Genomic DNA, 16,253 nt, shown 5'->3' with positions numbered 1-16,253 from the left:
AGTTGTCAGGAATGACTGCTGTTATAGTTGTGCCTGGTCTTTCAGCAGTGGTAGGAAGTCCTTGCGGATATGTAACTGGTTAAAAAAAAAAAAACCCTCCAGGAAACAGAGATAGAAATAAATTGGCAGTTTTCACAATGGAGGGAAATCAGTAGTGGAATCCCCAAAGGATCTCTATTGAGAGTTGTGCCATTTAGACTGCTTTAAAATACACATGTTTATAGAGCATAGGTCTATGATGATTATTAGCCATGGCATCCAAATGGAACCTCCCCATTGAACAGCAGTGTACCTCAGTGTGTGTGTGTGTGTGTAAAGTGCCATCAAGTTGCTGACAACTTGTGGCAACCCCAGCAAGGGGCTTTCAAAGCAAGTGAGAAGCTGAGGTGGTTTGCCATTGCCTTCCTTTGTAGTTTTCCTTGGTGGTCTCCCATCCAAATACTGACCCTGCTTAGATTCTGAGATCTGACAAGATTGGGCTATACCATGCTGCCATAGGACATATAAATGGAACCTCCCTGTTCAGTGGCAGTATACCTCTGAGTACCAAATGTTGGAGATTTTTAAAAAGTGAAAGGCCATGGACATCTTGAACTGCCCAGAGGCATCTGCTTGTCACCTTGCTGTAGACTGAAGGCTGGGCTTTATGGAACACATGATGTTCTGATCCGTCCATTCAGATGTGTAGCGGGGAAGTTGATAACGTTGGCCACAGAAGAAGTAAGTTAGCTGCCCGCCCGGCTGCTTTCCGAGAACAGCAAAGCAAAGACAGAAAACAGTTCTCTTCGGTTTCCCAGACCTGCGGAAGGCCTCTGCCTCTCTCTAGCCCCGCGGTTGCAGTCGACTGCATTTCAAGCCGGGGCAAAAGAGGATGGCCTGCGGCTGGCGGGGCATGAAGGGAGAGCCCAGACGGCCGCCGACAGCCAGCCACGTTCGTGACAGACCCCAGCGCCGCGGTGGGAGCGTTGAGCGCTTCCGGCTCCCTATTGGCTAGCCAGGCTGGAGTTCGTCACGAGGGGGGCGCGGCTTCCATCAGCTGTTTTGTGTAATGCCAGGAAGCAAGTGTATTTTGGAAACAATGCCGTGTGGTGCTAGCGGCGGCGCCTGAGGTTGCAGCCCGGGGACTTTCCGGCTCCCGCTCTTTCCGCTGGCCGCTTTTTTTGTTGCCCGGCGCGGATGCAGAGGAGGGTTCTGTTTTTGCGGGGTTGCTGATCACCCCGCCTCGCATGTCCCGGGGCCCGGCTCCGGTCTCTGGGCTACGGCAGGCGTCGCGGACGGGCTGCACAGCACCAACCACAGCTCAGAGTCGCAGCGGGGACTGCGGGTCAGTATGGACTCGGGGAGGGGGGACAGGTTCCGTGTCTTTCGAGTCTCTGTTCTGTGATGCAGCATGGGGAGGGCGAGCCAAGTCCGGGGATCGTCGCTTGTGGGGCGCCTCTTAACCTGGGCTCCGGCGAAAGCTTGGGTTAGCGTAGGGTGCAGCGTGAACTCGCCTGGAGACTTTAGGCTAGGGTGAACAGTACGTTTAAATACATGAAACATCCCCCCCTCACCACCACTTGATGCTTACAGGTTTAGGCTCTCCATGCCCTGTGAGCCATTAGGGGTTAAACTGGAGGAAAGCTCTGGTCCCCTCCCCCAACTTTTGAGCCACCCTATGGTTTTCTACCTTGGGATGACCCCTTGTTCTCGGATCTCGAGTTGCAGCTCGTCTACCATGGTCCTTGCTGCGAAAGAGGTGGCACCATATGGTCATCTGTTGAGCCTGACCTTTAGCTGCACCAGCCTAGCTCCTTGCCAGTTTGGTGTAGTGGTTAAGTGTGCGGACTCTAATCTGGGAGAACTGGGTTTGATTCCCCACTCCTCCACTTGCAGCTGCTGGATGACCTTGGGCAAGCCATAGTTCTGTCAGAGGTGTTCTTGAAAAGGGCAGTTTCTATCAGAGCTCTCTCAGCCCCTCCTACCTCACAGGGTGTCTGTTGTGGGGAGGGGAAGGAAAAGGAGTTTGTAAACTGCTCTGAGACTCTGAGTGAAGGGCGGGGTATAGATCCAATCTCTTCTTCTTGGACATCCAGCCTGGTCATCCAGTGAAGAAGATGCATGAACTTCCCAGGCACCTAATTCTATTGACCTTTTTTTTAAAAAAAGAAACACACTAAACCTAAAACCAATGTTGCCACTTTTGTATTGCAGCACTTCTGTACCTTTAACAGACAGGTATGTGCTGTTGCCGGGGGTGGGTCTGCCATGTAGACAGAAATATTGGATACCCTTTACTAGTAAACTGAGTCTCTTTCTACTTCCACAGAGCAATAGAACTAGGTGTATGCTAAAGGCAGCAATTTTTAACCTGCTGACTTGCATAATAAAGAAGTCATTTGCTTTTGAAGGGCTGACTCGTTCTTTGGAAGAGGTGCGTAAAAGATTTTATATTGGATGCAAGGGTGACCTGTTGAATTTATCAGATGATCTGGTTAACTTTGGAGTGCCTGCTTTGTGGTTTCTGAAGATTTGTTTTGGCACATCCCGGAGCGCTGTGGCATGAACATGGGGAGGTAGGAAAGAGTTAATGGGATTGTGAAGTCCTCAATTTAATCCTGCTTGCTTTGTTTTGGTTAGCTGGCAAGCACGTGTGCTGCACCCCTCCCTCTGTCCTTCCTCATTGATCCATTCCCGAGAGCAGCAAGAGGCTGTAGTGTGTGTCGGATTCTTGTTTTTGTGAGAGAATACAGGAGGTGGATAGAAGAATGTATGCATTGTGTGCCTCCCAACAGGTGTTTCCACACTGAAGGACTGCTCTTGTTTATATTTTCACTTTAGTGATTTTTAAGGTGGTTTGCTAAATTTATTTCCCTTTATCAGGAGGATATAATCATTTACTACAGATATTTCAGGAAGTTTAGAGCCACTTACATGGAGCCAGCAAGCCATTCTCAGAGCCAGGTGCTGGTGGCCAGGCTGAGATTTACTGAGTTAATAGATCATTCTATGGGCCTAGGGTTGCCAGGTCCCCTCCCTAGGGTGGGTAGTGTTGTCAGATCCAAGTTGGGAAACTCCCAGAGATTTGGTGATGTATCCTGGGGAGGAAGGGGACATCAGTGGGGTACAATGCCATAGAGTCCATCTTCCAGAGCATCCATTTTCTCCAGAGGAAGTGATCTCTGTAGTCTGGAGATGAGCTGTAATTCTGGGGGATCCCTAGATCCCACTTGGAGACTGGCATCCCTATTTGGGCCCTGTATTCTAATAATACTTAGTATTTATATAGTGCTTTCAGTGTTCCAATCTCTGCATCGCCTATAACTATGGGAAGAATCTTCCGGTATATATAATTCTATTTTGGTCATGGACTCCCCTGAACATTCCAACACGCTCCAAAATCAGTTCACTCTCTGATCTATCATTCAGAGGGACTCCCTATCCACTGGCTGCTTTGCCTGAGTCCTGCCTCCAACATTCTAAACAGTTTGCTGTTCCCCCACCCCCAACAGCCAGTCAGAACACAGGTCATTTGCATATGTGGCCTGATTCGCCTTTGCCTCGGAACACAGAGGTTGTTTGCATATGCGGCTTCACTGGCCTTTCCCTCTAACATTCTAAACAGTTTGCTGTGGATGTTCTGAGGTAAAATAAATTTCCCCTTAGTGTCTGTTGGGGGAAACCATGGTTGCAAATCTCCAGGTGAGGGCTAAAGATCACTCAGAATTACAACTTTCTAGACCCTTGGAACCCAGAAAACATGGCACTGGAGGAGGTGCTTTTCTACCTTAGCTGTCACTGCATAGCCCCAAATTAACATAAACCAACCTCCAGGCGTCTGCTGGAGATCTCCAAACTGATGTCCAGATGACCAAGATCAGTTCTCCTGGAGACAATGGCTGCTTTGGGCAGTGGATTCTATGGCATTATACCCTACTTGAGGTCCCTCCCCACCTCAAATCCTGCCCTCCGCAGGCTCTACCCCTCAAATCTACAGGTATTTCCCAACCCAGAGTTGGCAACCGTGTAATCAGCTATGTAACTACTTTCCAGACCCTTGTAACCCAGAAAACATGGCACAGGAGGACATGCTTTTCTACCTTAGCTGCCACCGCATAACACCCCCCTCCCCCTCAAAAAATAAGTCAGAGGTGGAGAGAACCATATCTGTTACCATGAGGCTGTCCTCCCATTCCACCCCCTTGGGGCAGCAAAATGACTTGAGACAGCCCTGCCTTATAGCTAAGCAGAAGGAAAGAAACATGGCTTGCCTCCCTCCATTTTCCGCTTCCCTCTGACTCCTCACCAGCCACAGTCGGGACACTCATCTGGAGCTTCCTTCTAGATCTCGTTGTATTTCTTCCCACAACAGGCATTATTCCTAGTATACATTATAATGCTATAATGTATATTCTTCCCATTGTTATAGGAGTCCTGTAAGGTAGACTAGTTTTAACCAAATATTGCAGGTTTTAAATTATTTATTTAAACCCTACTTTTCTCTCCAGTGGAACCCAAAGTGGCTTAGAACATTGGTCTTCCCTCCTCCATTTTATCCTCATAGCAACAACCCTGTGAAATAATTTAAGCCAAGAGTGTGTGACTAGGCAAATTCACCCAGCAAGCTTTCATGGCAGAGATAGATTAACTCAGTGAAGGAAGCCATAGCCCTCAGTTTGCAAGCCGTGAGCAAGGCTGTTAACAATAGGACCAGGCCAACTCTCTAATAATAGGACCAGGCCAACTCTCTAATAATTTTGCACACTGGTGGGGGCGGGGAGTGTGGTGGACAAAGAATAGGTTGCCTAAGGCCTTCTAGTTCATGGTCGATTACAGATTTGAACCCATGACTTCCTGGTGTGTTATAGCACTTGTGTTATATGTTTGTTGTACTTCAGAAACTTGCTTTTAAGGATTTGCTTTCATTCTGAAAGCATGTTCCTTTCAACAATGTATTTATTTACATCGTATCCTACCTCCAGGGCAGTGTATTATTGGGCAGAACATGTAGTCACAATAGGAATACCATCATGTTTGCATATCAAGTTAAATCCTGTAACACTGAAGACATAGATGTCTTCAATATTTTGTTATCACGAGTATATTAATTGTGGACAAATTAATCACATTCAAACAATAAACATATCCTTGAAAATATTTTACCTTATCTATCATTCTATAATGCTATAGACCAGGGCTATTTTTGGGCAGGAACGCACAGGAACGGAGTTCCGGCTGGCTCCCAAGTTGGCCACGCCCAGCAGGAACTCATTAGCATAATAGGCCACACCCAACAGCAGAAACTCATTAGGATTGGCTACATTAGGGGTGTGTGGCCTAACATGCAAAGGAGTTCCTGCTACAAAAAAGCCCTGGGTTTTGACAACAAACAAGGTAAACAGAATAACAAGCAAAAGGTGGGTGTGGCTGGATAACCACACTTCTGGTAACATGGGGGTGCAGCCTAATGTGCTAATGAGCTGTGCTGTCAGGGGTGTGGACCAATATGCTAATGAGTTCCTGCTGTTGGGTGTGGCCTATTATGCTAATGAGTTCCTGCTGGGCTTTTTCTACAAAAAGAGCCCTGCATAGACTATTTTATATATATGTGTGTGTGTGTGTGTTTCAATATATATATATATATATACACACACACACACTTCAAACAAGTAGAACCTTGTTTTTTAAAAGTATTTCATTAATCCCAAAAGAGAAAATATTTCATAGGGTTTTTCCAGTGCTCTCCAAAATATCTAAATGTTCTGTTAGAAAGTCTGAAAAAGTATTTGGGGATAGGGAAAAACCCCCCCCCCCCCAGCCTTTGCCTCCCTGCTCAGTGGTAGAACACATGCTTCCCTTGAGGGGCTCTCTACCCAGCACACTTAAATGATCTCAGAAAACCCTGCTTGATGGCCATCATTGGTCAAAGTAGGCAGTACTGATCTAGGGGGCCTGACTTGATATAAGACCACTTTGTGTGTTCATCTGACAGTCGTCCTAGAGTCATAAACTCAGGACCTGAATACCTGGTCTTGCTGAACAGGGCCTCAGCTGTGCTCTCCCTTATCCCTCCCCCAGCATTCAGCATTCATCCTCTTCCCATTTACCGTACCATCCCAGCTGCAACTGAGAGAGGCAGCAATGATGAATAGTCGAAGGTAAGGGATGCTGAGCCCAGGACATCCTCCCACATCCCTCTGGGTCTCACTTTTAGCATTGGTACCAGACTCTGTATTTTATTTGTACACCAAGACTAAAGGGCATCTTCTCTGCCTTCATTCTGGTTGATGTTTCTTCCTTTGCCTTGTTGTCTCTGAACCATTTTCACCCCCTGCCCTTTTTCTAGATTATCCATTGTTCCTTGCTGACTTTTCACTTGAAGGTTGAGTGAAACCATGAACTTACAAATGCATGTCTGTGTGTGTTCTCAACATGACTGGAAGCAAAGGCCCAGAAGTCTCCTCCAGCCTTCAGCCAACAAAATATTGCCTGGTGCCCTCTCATTGTGTGTCAGGGCAATGAATAGTATGTGTTCTGCCATTCTAGTACCCATTGTGTACAGTCTTGACCTTGCCAGTAAAATGGTGCATATATGCTCTATAGTCCCATGGGACTTACTTCCAACTGTGCGAACTGAATATTGTGCTGTAAAGTTATAAACTCTAGAGCACATGTGTACCACTTTACTGGCAGGGTCAACATAGTGAGCACTTAGATTTCAATGGTACTTACTTCCAGGTAAGCATGCACAGAATTATAGCCCTACAGGTTAGTGTATTATTCAGAATTGAGTCCAACTGAGTTAAAAGATTTATTCCCATTAAGTGTGCATAAAGAACTAGGCTGCTGTCTTATGTCCACAGAACAATGGTTTTGAACCTCTTTACAGTCATCACAGCATTCTGTGTTCAGTCTCACCAAAAGTATCTCTAAAACTTTTTCCAGTGGAACATTTCTTCTAAACTTATTTTGCAAGTGAGTCTTAAAGTAAAGTGACTGCATGTTACTTCCCCCATCCTCAGAATAACACACCAGGATATCACATCAATTGACACTGAATGAGTTTGTTTTATTAGTACTGACAAACAGATAGCATATACTGAGTAACAGGCTGAATCACATAGTCATTTCACACATTACAGCAAGGCAAACCTAAATTTGCCACTGAGTTGCGCAGCCCATCCTGTTGTTCCTTGTCTCTCTTGTCCTCATAACCGACTTATGGGTCCTGACCCAGTTTGAGAAGCACTGCTCTAAGGTAACCTTAACTCATTGAATCCAAGCAAGTATGACGTATGCCACGACTATACTAGATTTGAGGTTCCTTTTATGATAGCTGGATAGCTATGGACCATTTTTAGTCTGATTGCAGGCCAGGCTATGGGATGGAGACAGCACTGGAGTCTTTAATCGATGGCCATGCCTCTTTGTTGCTCCTACTGGATTTATGAGCAGCCTTTGATACAGTGGCACATGCCATCTTGCTGAGATGTTTAGAAATGGAAGTACATATCAAGAGAGGTGCTTCAGAATGGTTTAATTCATTCCTTATGGATCAGACAAAGAAGGTTGCTGTTGGAGACCAACTACCATGTGGGATTTGTCCTGGGTCCCACAAGGCATAGTGCTATCCCCCATGCTCTTCAGTCTCTATTTAAAGCCCTTAGGAGTAATCATTTGTGGTTTTGGAGCTGGCTGTCATCAATATGCTAATGACACCCAGTCTATGTTTCTTTTGTCCAAATCTCCTAATGATCCTGTAGAAACACTGAGTTAGTAAAGGTTGTTCACTGACTATTGTACACCGGCATAGCCTAAATAAAGTTAATTGCACTTGTATCAGGTTAATATGTCAGGAATCTGGCAGGCTTTCATAACTGGTTTATGCCTGAATTAAAACTAAATACAATGGCTGTCTTGTCTTAATGAAACAAGCATCAGACAAAAGATGAGACGCTGTCATTCAAGTGATTATCGCAACTAGGTTTTGACATTTTAAGAAGCAGCAAGCTAGAGATTACAAGTGATATACTGGCTGTATTAATTGCTATACCATATTTAAATCATTTAAAACAATTCAAAGTAAAGTAATAAATTCTGTTGGAAATGACTAAAAAAAACAAGGGCCTTACTGCTGTGGTTAAATGGTTAAGGGGGAACAATTTGAAATTTAATCAAGACAAGGTGGAGGTAATGCTGGTTGGAAAGGCTGAGGTCTTCAGGGATATCATGCTGTCCACCATGGATGGGGTCCAGCTGGCGATTGCTGACTCAGTCAAGAGCCTAGGGGTTGTATTGGATCCGGCACTACTTCTGGAGAACAAGTTAATGCAGCTGCAAAAAAGGCATTCTGCCACCTCCATTTAGCTTGGAACATGGTCCTCTAATGTGCCACATAAATGCATGCCATGGTTACCTCAAGGCTAGCCTACTGTAATATACACTACATGGTTTTTCCCTTGAAGCCAGTTGGGAAATTGTATTGGGAAACAGTATTCTTGGTGCTTGGGGGGGGGCAAGAGTGGGAGGGCTTCTAGGGAGGGCTTCTAGTGTCCTGGCCCCACTGCTGGACCTCCTGATGGCACCTGGTATTTTTGGCCACTGTGTGATACAGAGTGTTGGACTGGATGGGCCACTGGCCTGATCCAACATTGGCTTCTCTTATGTTCTTTTATTAAATTCCAGTTGCTACTGAAAAAGTGCTGGGTAGAACATGCGTGTCACACTCATATGCAGCTGCTCCATTGACTACCAACCAGTTACTGGGCTCAATTCAAGGTACTGGTTATTACCTACAAAGCTCTTCATGGCCTAGGACCCATGTACCTTTGGGACCACCTCTCCTACTATGCTTCGCAATAGCAGTTTCAGTCATCTGAATGTTGCTTCCTACAGACCTGTTGCTTCTGAATGTTGCTCCCTAAAAACCGGTAAAAGTGTCTGAGGAGGTCAGGAGGGCTCTCATACTGCTGTTGTTTCACAAACCATATAAAACAGGATTTTTTGGGAGGGCAATTCTATAAAGGGAATAGGGCTATAGTATAATGGAATGATTTAAGAGAGCACTTTTACAAAGGGAACAGGACTGTAGCCTCTTCCACTGTTTGTCGTATGTATTATCTTCCTCTTATTGCATTGTTTTCTACTTTTGTAATTCCAGTTCTTTGCACTGTGTGTGACATATCATGTCTGATCCTTTTCTTTCACTGCTACTAGTTTTGGGGTCTTATTCCTATTACATTGTTCGTTGGATGTCTCACGCTATTTGATTGCTACTTTGTGTTTTATACTGTATAATCTACCTTGAGTCTCAATGAGAAAGACGGGCTATAAATAAAGTAAATAAATAATATATTTGCATACACTGTGTATTTACATACACATAATATATTTACATACAATACATACACTGATGTTTCATGGCCGTAAATAACAAACACATAGCCAGTTACAGCTGAAATTAATCATTTGAACGAATACAAATGCATCATATAGGTCTGGGACTTTATTTTATAGTGCAGGTATCCCTTAATTATCTAGATTTAGTCCAGACTTTTGATAGATTATTATTATATTGCATAAATCAGAACAAATCAAATGACCCCAGGATTGAATTTCACTTACTTGTCTGGCACCTGGAGACATCCGTGTGCTAGGATCCCTTGGCTTCTATTTTTTGCCACTGCAGGCAACAGGGGAAAATTAATCTTAAAAAATCTCCCTCCGGCAATGGTATGATGCCAGTCCTCTCAAAGAACCACCAGAAATTCTGTACAAAGCATTTGACCATAGAGTTTATAGCAATTCTTTGAGAGGCATGACAGCATTTCCATGTTTTCCCTGAAGCTGACGTCACACTATCAGAATCCCCAAAGGCCCTCCCCCTCCAGACAAGTCCCCCACTGCTTTTTCAGGCAACTCTGGCACAGACTGAGATTATGCTAGTAATACAGAGACTATTTGGAGACTAATTGTTGGTTTTAAGGGGCTATCTTAAAAAGTACCATGTCTGTTCTTGCAGTCTGTGACCAATCACATGGTTGTGGACATTTGTGTTTTATATGTGTAAGCATTTTTATGAGCCTTTTAAAAACAGCTGAAACATTTTCGCAACCATGTTTGTTCACTATCTAAGCTTTTGATGAGATTATCAAGAACTTCTTATTTTTGAACTGTAGGCTTTGTATAGAGATGAGAGAGAGATGGGTTCAGGATTTCATGGAGAGACTCCTGTATCTTTGATATAGGGCAATGCTTAGTTTTTGCATCATAGCTTCATCTGGTACAATATCTGTGCTGATCATGCTCATTTTTCTGAGTCTTTGAATGTACCCCACAAAGAGGTAGCCTCTTAATCTTTGACTCTTAAATATTTATATATATTTTAATAAACTTTCTACTGTAATAGCACCATCCACACTGATTGAACCACTCCAATTCAAAGGGGATTCCACTTTCCTCCCAGTGAACTGCCATAGACAATTTAGCTACCGTTAATGAATTGATTAATAATTGACTGCATCTTTCAGGAAACATAATCACGTTAGGGTTGGGTCCAGTAGCACCCTAGAGACCAACAAGATTGGGGGGGGGTATAAGCTTTTGAGAGTTCAAAGCTCCCTTCGCTAGAACTTTGGCTCTTGACTCAAAATCTTGATAGTCTTGAAGGTGCAACTGGACTTGAATCTAGGTCCTCTGCTGCAAACCAACATGGCTACTCTCTTTTTGTAATCAGACTAGGAACTGTAGGAGTCTGATTTCTAGTCATCTTGCCTGTCAGACTTGATGCCTAAATCCCTGTATGTAACAGGACTGAAATGTATGAAACAGACCTTCATCAACAGATGGGCACCTCCACTAGAAATCTATAGATACTGTGTATATTCATGCCTACTCACATGTTGGGTTCCTTTTGCTTCCCTGGTCCAAACGTCAGGCATCTTGGTGGATGCTATGAGTGGTTTTCTTCTTGCTTCCTTCTTTTAGGTAAACTTGTTTGAGCCTTTTATAACACATCTGTTATTTCATGTGTGGTAAAATCCTCCATGGCAGAAGGCCTTACTTACTTATGAGTGGCTTTTCTAAAAAAGACTCAAAGCAACTTACAGTAAAAAGATAAAACAATGAATCAAACGTTAATGAAACAGACTGTTAAGTAACATAGATGTTAAAGGCAACATTTAACAACCAATATTAAAGGTTGTAAACCTGCTGTCTAAAATTAGAAAGGGCAGTCAGCTGAAAGTCCCTCCCACAGGAACATGACACCAAAAAATGGCTAGGGAAGAGGCCTCTTCACAGTGGAAGTTCCATGAGGATTTGGGAAATCACTAACAAGTGGTTATAGGAAGGATTAAAGTCTATCCCTTAAGGAATTGGTTGTAAGACCCATGTTGAAAAATCCATTTTTGATCTTGGTAATTATAGATCCAGCGCTTTATCTCCTGCACTCGCTCATTCAAGGCAGCCACCACCACACCTGACCATGAACAGAGAAAGAGTGGGATGTGGTATCCTTTTTCTGTCTGGTCTGCTAATGGCCTCCTTGAATGAGTGCTGGAGATCAGTAAGGGATCAGATGAGGATGAATAAACAGATGCTTGATCCAGGCAGCTTGGAGATGCAAATGGGGGGGGGGGAGTTGAGTTGAGAAGAAATGTAAATCATAGATAGCACTCCATACCCCAAGAAAAGGCTTTAAGGTCTGGAAATAATTTTGGACTCAGTCCCGGATTTGGTTGTTCAACTGACAGTAGTGACCAGGTGGGTCTTTTATCAGCTTTGATTAATAGCTGTGGACTAAATGTCTGACTACAGTAATGCAAAATACAGTAAACTCCTCAAACTGATTATTATAATATAATATGCAGGGCTGCCTTTGAAGATGGTCTGGAAACTTCAGTTGATCCAGAATGTGGCAGTACTACTGTCATGTGCTCAGCACCAGGAACATGCAACACATTCTTTGTGAGTTACATTGCTGGTAGCTTGGGTCAGGGATAAATTCAGAATTCTGTAAACCTGCGATACCCATAGGGATAAGGCTTCTCCCATATATACTATACATGAGCTAAGATAATCACTGAGACTTCTCTGTGTGCCACCATTGTCTAGTTAGAGTTTTTTAAAACCTCAAATAGTTCCATAAATTAGCACTGCAGAAGATCTTTTTTCTCTCTCTCAAAAGAGGCTTGTCAGATGTGTTCTGTGGTTAAGCAAGTTTGAATATGGAGCAATTACATTATTGCTGTCCCTAGGTGAATCTGATAGGTTTGGCTACATCTTTTGTCTTGGTGTTAAAACACAAGTTTTATCAGGGAGTCAAATGAAACGCAGAGAACCTTTTACGAGCAGACCTTTGGGCATTTGCAAGTGGAAGTAGCAGCGCTGGATTCTACAGAAAGCCATATGTAAGTCTTTTGAAGTTTTGAAAAAATGAACTCAGAAGAATCTATCAACTAGGGAAGGCTTTTTGTTCATGCGTGATTCCAAACTTCCCAAATAATTTCCCCCACTACCCCAATACCATGCAGGAAATATGGTTTACTGTGGTCAACATATATAGAATATGAATTTGCCTAGATTCCATAATAAACCTGTGGTGCATGTTCATCGTATGAAGCTGGGTCATTTGCAGGGCCAAATGTAATGATGAATAATGAAAGGAGAGTGTTGTTGATGAGTAACAGGGTGATGGGCCTTGTGGCATTTTGTTTTGGGAATTGAGAGCACCACTCGACCATATCGAACTTCAACATACAGAAATAGTATGTATAACGTTTCAAAATGTATGAGATTTCTGTTGCAAACATGTTACGTGGAAAATAATAAAATATTAATTTAAAAAAAAAACCCTACAGAAATTGCTTGAATCCCAGGCCCCCCGGGGCTGCTATGAGAAAGTTAGGGGTACCTTGTGTGACATCTTTGGCTGCTGATCAGTTTAATTAAGAAGCACTAAAATGTTTTGGGCTAACTGTACATGAGCAACAGCAGTGTGTTAGCTACTGGATCATAGCACCTAATACAACTTACAGTTCTGAACAAGTCCCAGTAACTGTGGTACAGATAATTCTGTGAGACTTGACCAAACTCTTAAATATTTTGCTTTGTGTGTTTGATTATCCTCCCAGTGTTATAGAGAGCTCAGGATCTTAACTGCTGGATAAAGACAATCCTGGTGAAGGAAGCATGCACTTTGTGTCAAGCTAAAATGGTCTTTGGATTCCAAAATAAATATTCTTCCTCCAAGATTTTTCTTTTTCTTAGACTGCTTCTTATGATTAATTAGTTTGAAGCTTAGAGGGCGTTTTGTTTACCCATCTTGTTCAGAGTTCCTTGTTAAGGAGAAGTAAAGCTCAACTAACTGATCTTCATCATTGAAGTCTGCATCATGGTTAACTTGGGTTCTTCTGGGGCCGAATTCACAGGCTGCTTTGTGGAAAAGGAGGGAATGAAACCATGGAGCAGTGATCTCTAATGTGGTGCCTGTGGCTGTGGGCACCATCATGGCACCCTCCAGTGGGTTCCCAGTGCTCATTTTTTTCTCCCATAAATCAAAGGGTCATTCCTAACTTTCTTCCCCCTCACTGGAGCAGGAGAACATAGAAACAACTGACTTAATGGTACAAGGATGCTTGGCCTGCAACATTTTTCAATTCCCGACATTTTGCAATTGGCCCCAGTACCCCAGAGCAGCCACTTTCTGATTGACACTGGCCTTCCATGGCAACCATTTTGCAGTGTCACCCATTCCTTGTTCTCAAAATTCTAAGCCAGCCCATAGTCTCAACAAAATTGGGGTCCCTGCCATATATCATCTGCTGTATATTTTATGCTCTTATCCAGAGATGTCTTGTCTATATTTTTTCAATTGCAGGTGAAATGGATCCACCAGGCTACCTGGAGGATGACTTCTCTAACCTCGATGGGCTGGATGATGATGTGTTCCACTCTGAGGACTGTGGACTTGCCAGTCAGCCCAGTGAAATTACCTTTCCTGGCATTTTCACACAGAGCCAGTCTTATAGCTGTCTGCTGGGGAGGTTCCAGCTCTTCCCACTAACACACTGTTGTGGTCCAGGAACCAGGCATGCCAAGCAGCAAGACAAGGCTACACAAACACTCAGTCCATCCTCTTCCAGCCAGGATGTCATGTTACCTTGTGGAGTGACTGAACAGCCACAGAGACTTTTTTATGGTAAGAATGCTCCCCTTACCCTGAAGAAATTTCCCCTTAGCATCTGTGGCATTTTTGAATATCAGCCTATTTTTCAGAAGAAAAATAGTTTCCTCAGTGTCTGTTTCCCACATACCCTGTGCAGTCCAGGTCACTCCGCGGGAGGATCTATAGATATCTACATAGTCAGTGCTACATCAGAAATCATGACACTGGGTTTTAAAAAACAAGAATTTCAGAACCCAGAAAACTCACACTTCTTCCTGCTGTCCTAAACAAGAAGGCTCCTCCCCTTCATGGAACTTGGATCTGTGTAGGCATGTCCTGCTAGAGATTTATGCATTTCCTAGTCCAGTGATTGGGGTGTGTGTGAGATAAGTTCTCTAGCATATCTAATGAACATGTATGAATCTCATTTTAATGATTTTCTCAAGGTGGGGAAAAGCCTGCCTTGAAATTTTAATCAGTAATCCTACCAGAGCAAGGTGGTACAGATGGGTTGGTTCCTAGAGGAGATCTATCATATACACACATGCAACAGGGAAACTGTCTGTATACACACATGCTCAGAAATGAAAATAGGGCATCATATACTTTTTTTGGTCGGGAATTGGTGTCATTAACTTTGCATGAGTGTTTCATTTGGATTTATAGAGGTGACTTTATATTTTGTTGATCCCCCCCACCCCCGTGATCAGTACCTCTCATTCACCGTCTTATTCTTAGTTATTCGATTCTACAAGTCACTCTGTTTTCTACCTCCCTCAGCAATGCACAGCAAATGGGGCTGCAGCACAGTGCATTCTTGTGCATGCTTACTCAGAAGTAAATTATACTGTGTTTAATGGGTCTTCCCCCTAGGTAACTGTGCACAGAACTGTATCTTTACACTGATAGGCTAAAAATATTTCGACTATATTGTTCAGGAGGTTTTAAAAAGAGCGATGCAAGTATTTACAAAACCATGGGTAAAAGGTACTGTCTTCAAAAGGGCATTCTTTTTCTCTCTCACCAGATAGAATGCTACTTCTAAGATGGTGCTTGCTCTGACCCATGTAGCATCTGAAAACAAAAAGAGAACATTATTTTCTTATGGACTATTGTTTTATTCATGTGCAGATTCAGTCAATTTATGCAATTAAATGGCCAAATTATCATCAACTAAAATGTATTTAATCAGCTGATAGTCCTGTATGCAATCAAATAATCAAAGCAACAAACAAATAGATTTCGAAATGAATCTTGATCACACAGTGCCTAACTCAAACCCCCAAGGCGATTACTGTTTCTGTTTCATGTAGATAAAAATAAGTAGGCATAATAGTTGATGTCTTATGCTATGGCTTTCTTACCATTTTTGTTGGAGCTCAACTAGATGTGAGTGCATCCCCGTGTCTGCAATGTGGGCTGTGCTGCCATTTTAAGGCTGGGATTTTTCTTCTTTTAAAATTGCTGTGGGGTTACAATCCTGAAAGCCACCTTGATGGCACCCTGTTGGGCAGAGACCCAGGTGGAAGCGTAAAAATGGTGTGGTGGGGGACAGGAACCCCGGCAGCACTAGAGGTGAGGGCCAGTGCTTGCTGGATGATGAGGTAGCAGCCAGGATCTGTGACAGAGGCCCTGTAACTACAGCTGTGCTTAGAGAGTAATAAAGTATCCTGGGGAATAATAACAACAACTTATTATTAGCCTGTTAATAATAAATTATCAGACTGGGAGTTAGCTGCGACTACTATGCTTAATTCGTATAAAAATTGTTCTTTTCAGGGGAAAATGTGAATCCAAGTCATCCTGGCTATCCGTAGTATGATACTTTATGACACCTTTAACCTGTCTTTCTTATAGTATGTTAAATATGGCAGGAACACTATGCATTTCATGCTGAGAAGTTGCAAGTCCTTGATTCTTCTCTGATATTTGGCAGGGAATGCTGGGTACCGTTTACATGTCAACCCAACTGGTTTCTCATTGAATCCACACCTCCAGGAGGAACCTCAGGAAAACCCAGAAGAACTGCATACTGAAGTTCAGATTGCTCGGAAGTTACAGTGTATTGCAGACCAGTTCCATAGGCTTCACCTACAGAGGGTAGGCT

At 43.3% G+C, this 16,253-nt stretch overlaps 1 protein-coding gene across 1 annotated transcript in view; it reads left to right on the top strand.

Moving 5' to 3' along the window:
- Window positions 1-1,183: 1,183 nt before the first annotated feature.
- Window positions 1,184-16,253, top strand: part of BMF (Bcl2 modifying factor) — a 37,633-nt gene continuing 22,563 nt past the window's right edge. The window contains exons 1-3 of the mRNA XM_015422188.1: window positions 1,184-1,324; window positions 13,859-14,179; window positions 16,083-16,246. Of these exons, the coding sequence (XP_015277674.1) occupies window positions 13,864-14,179; window positions 16,083-16,246 (480 nt within the window). The 5' untranslated portion in view covers window positions 1,184-1,324; window positions 13,859-13,863. The remainder of the gene's footprint in view (window positions 1,325-13,858; window positions 14,180-16,082; window positions 16,247-16,253) is intronic.

This window comes from Gekko japonicus, unplaced genomic scaffold (assembly GCF_001447785.1).
Source record: "Gekko japonicus isolate JY-2015 unplaced genomic scaffold, Gekko_japonicus_V1.1 scaffold394, whole genome shotgun sequence".
Classification (NCBI taxonomy): Eukaryota; Metazoa; Chordata; class Lepidosauria; order Squamata; family Gekkonidae; genus Gekko; species Gekko japonicus.
This window is presented reverse-complemented; position numbering and strand designations above follow the sequence as displayed.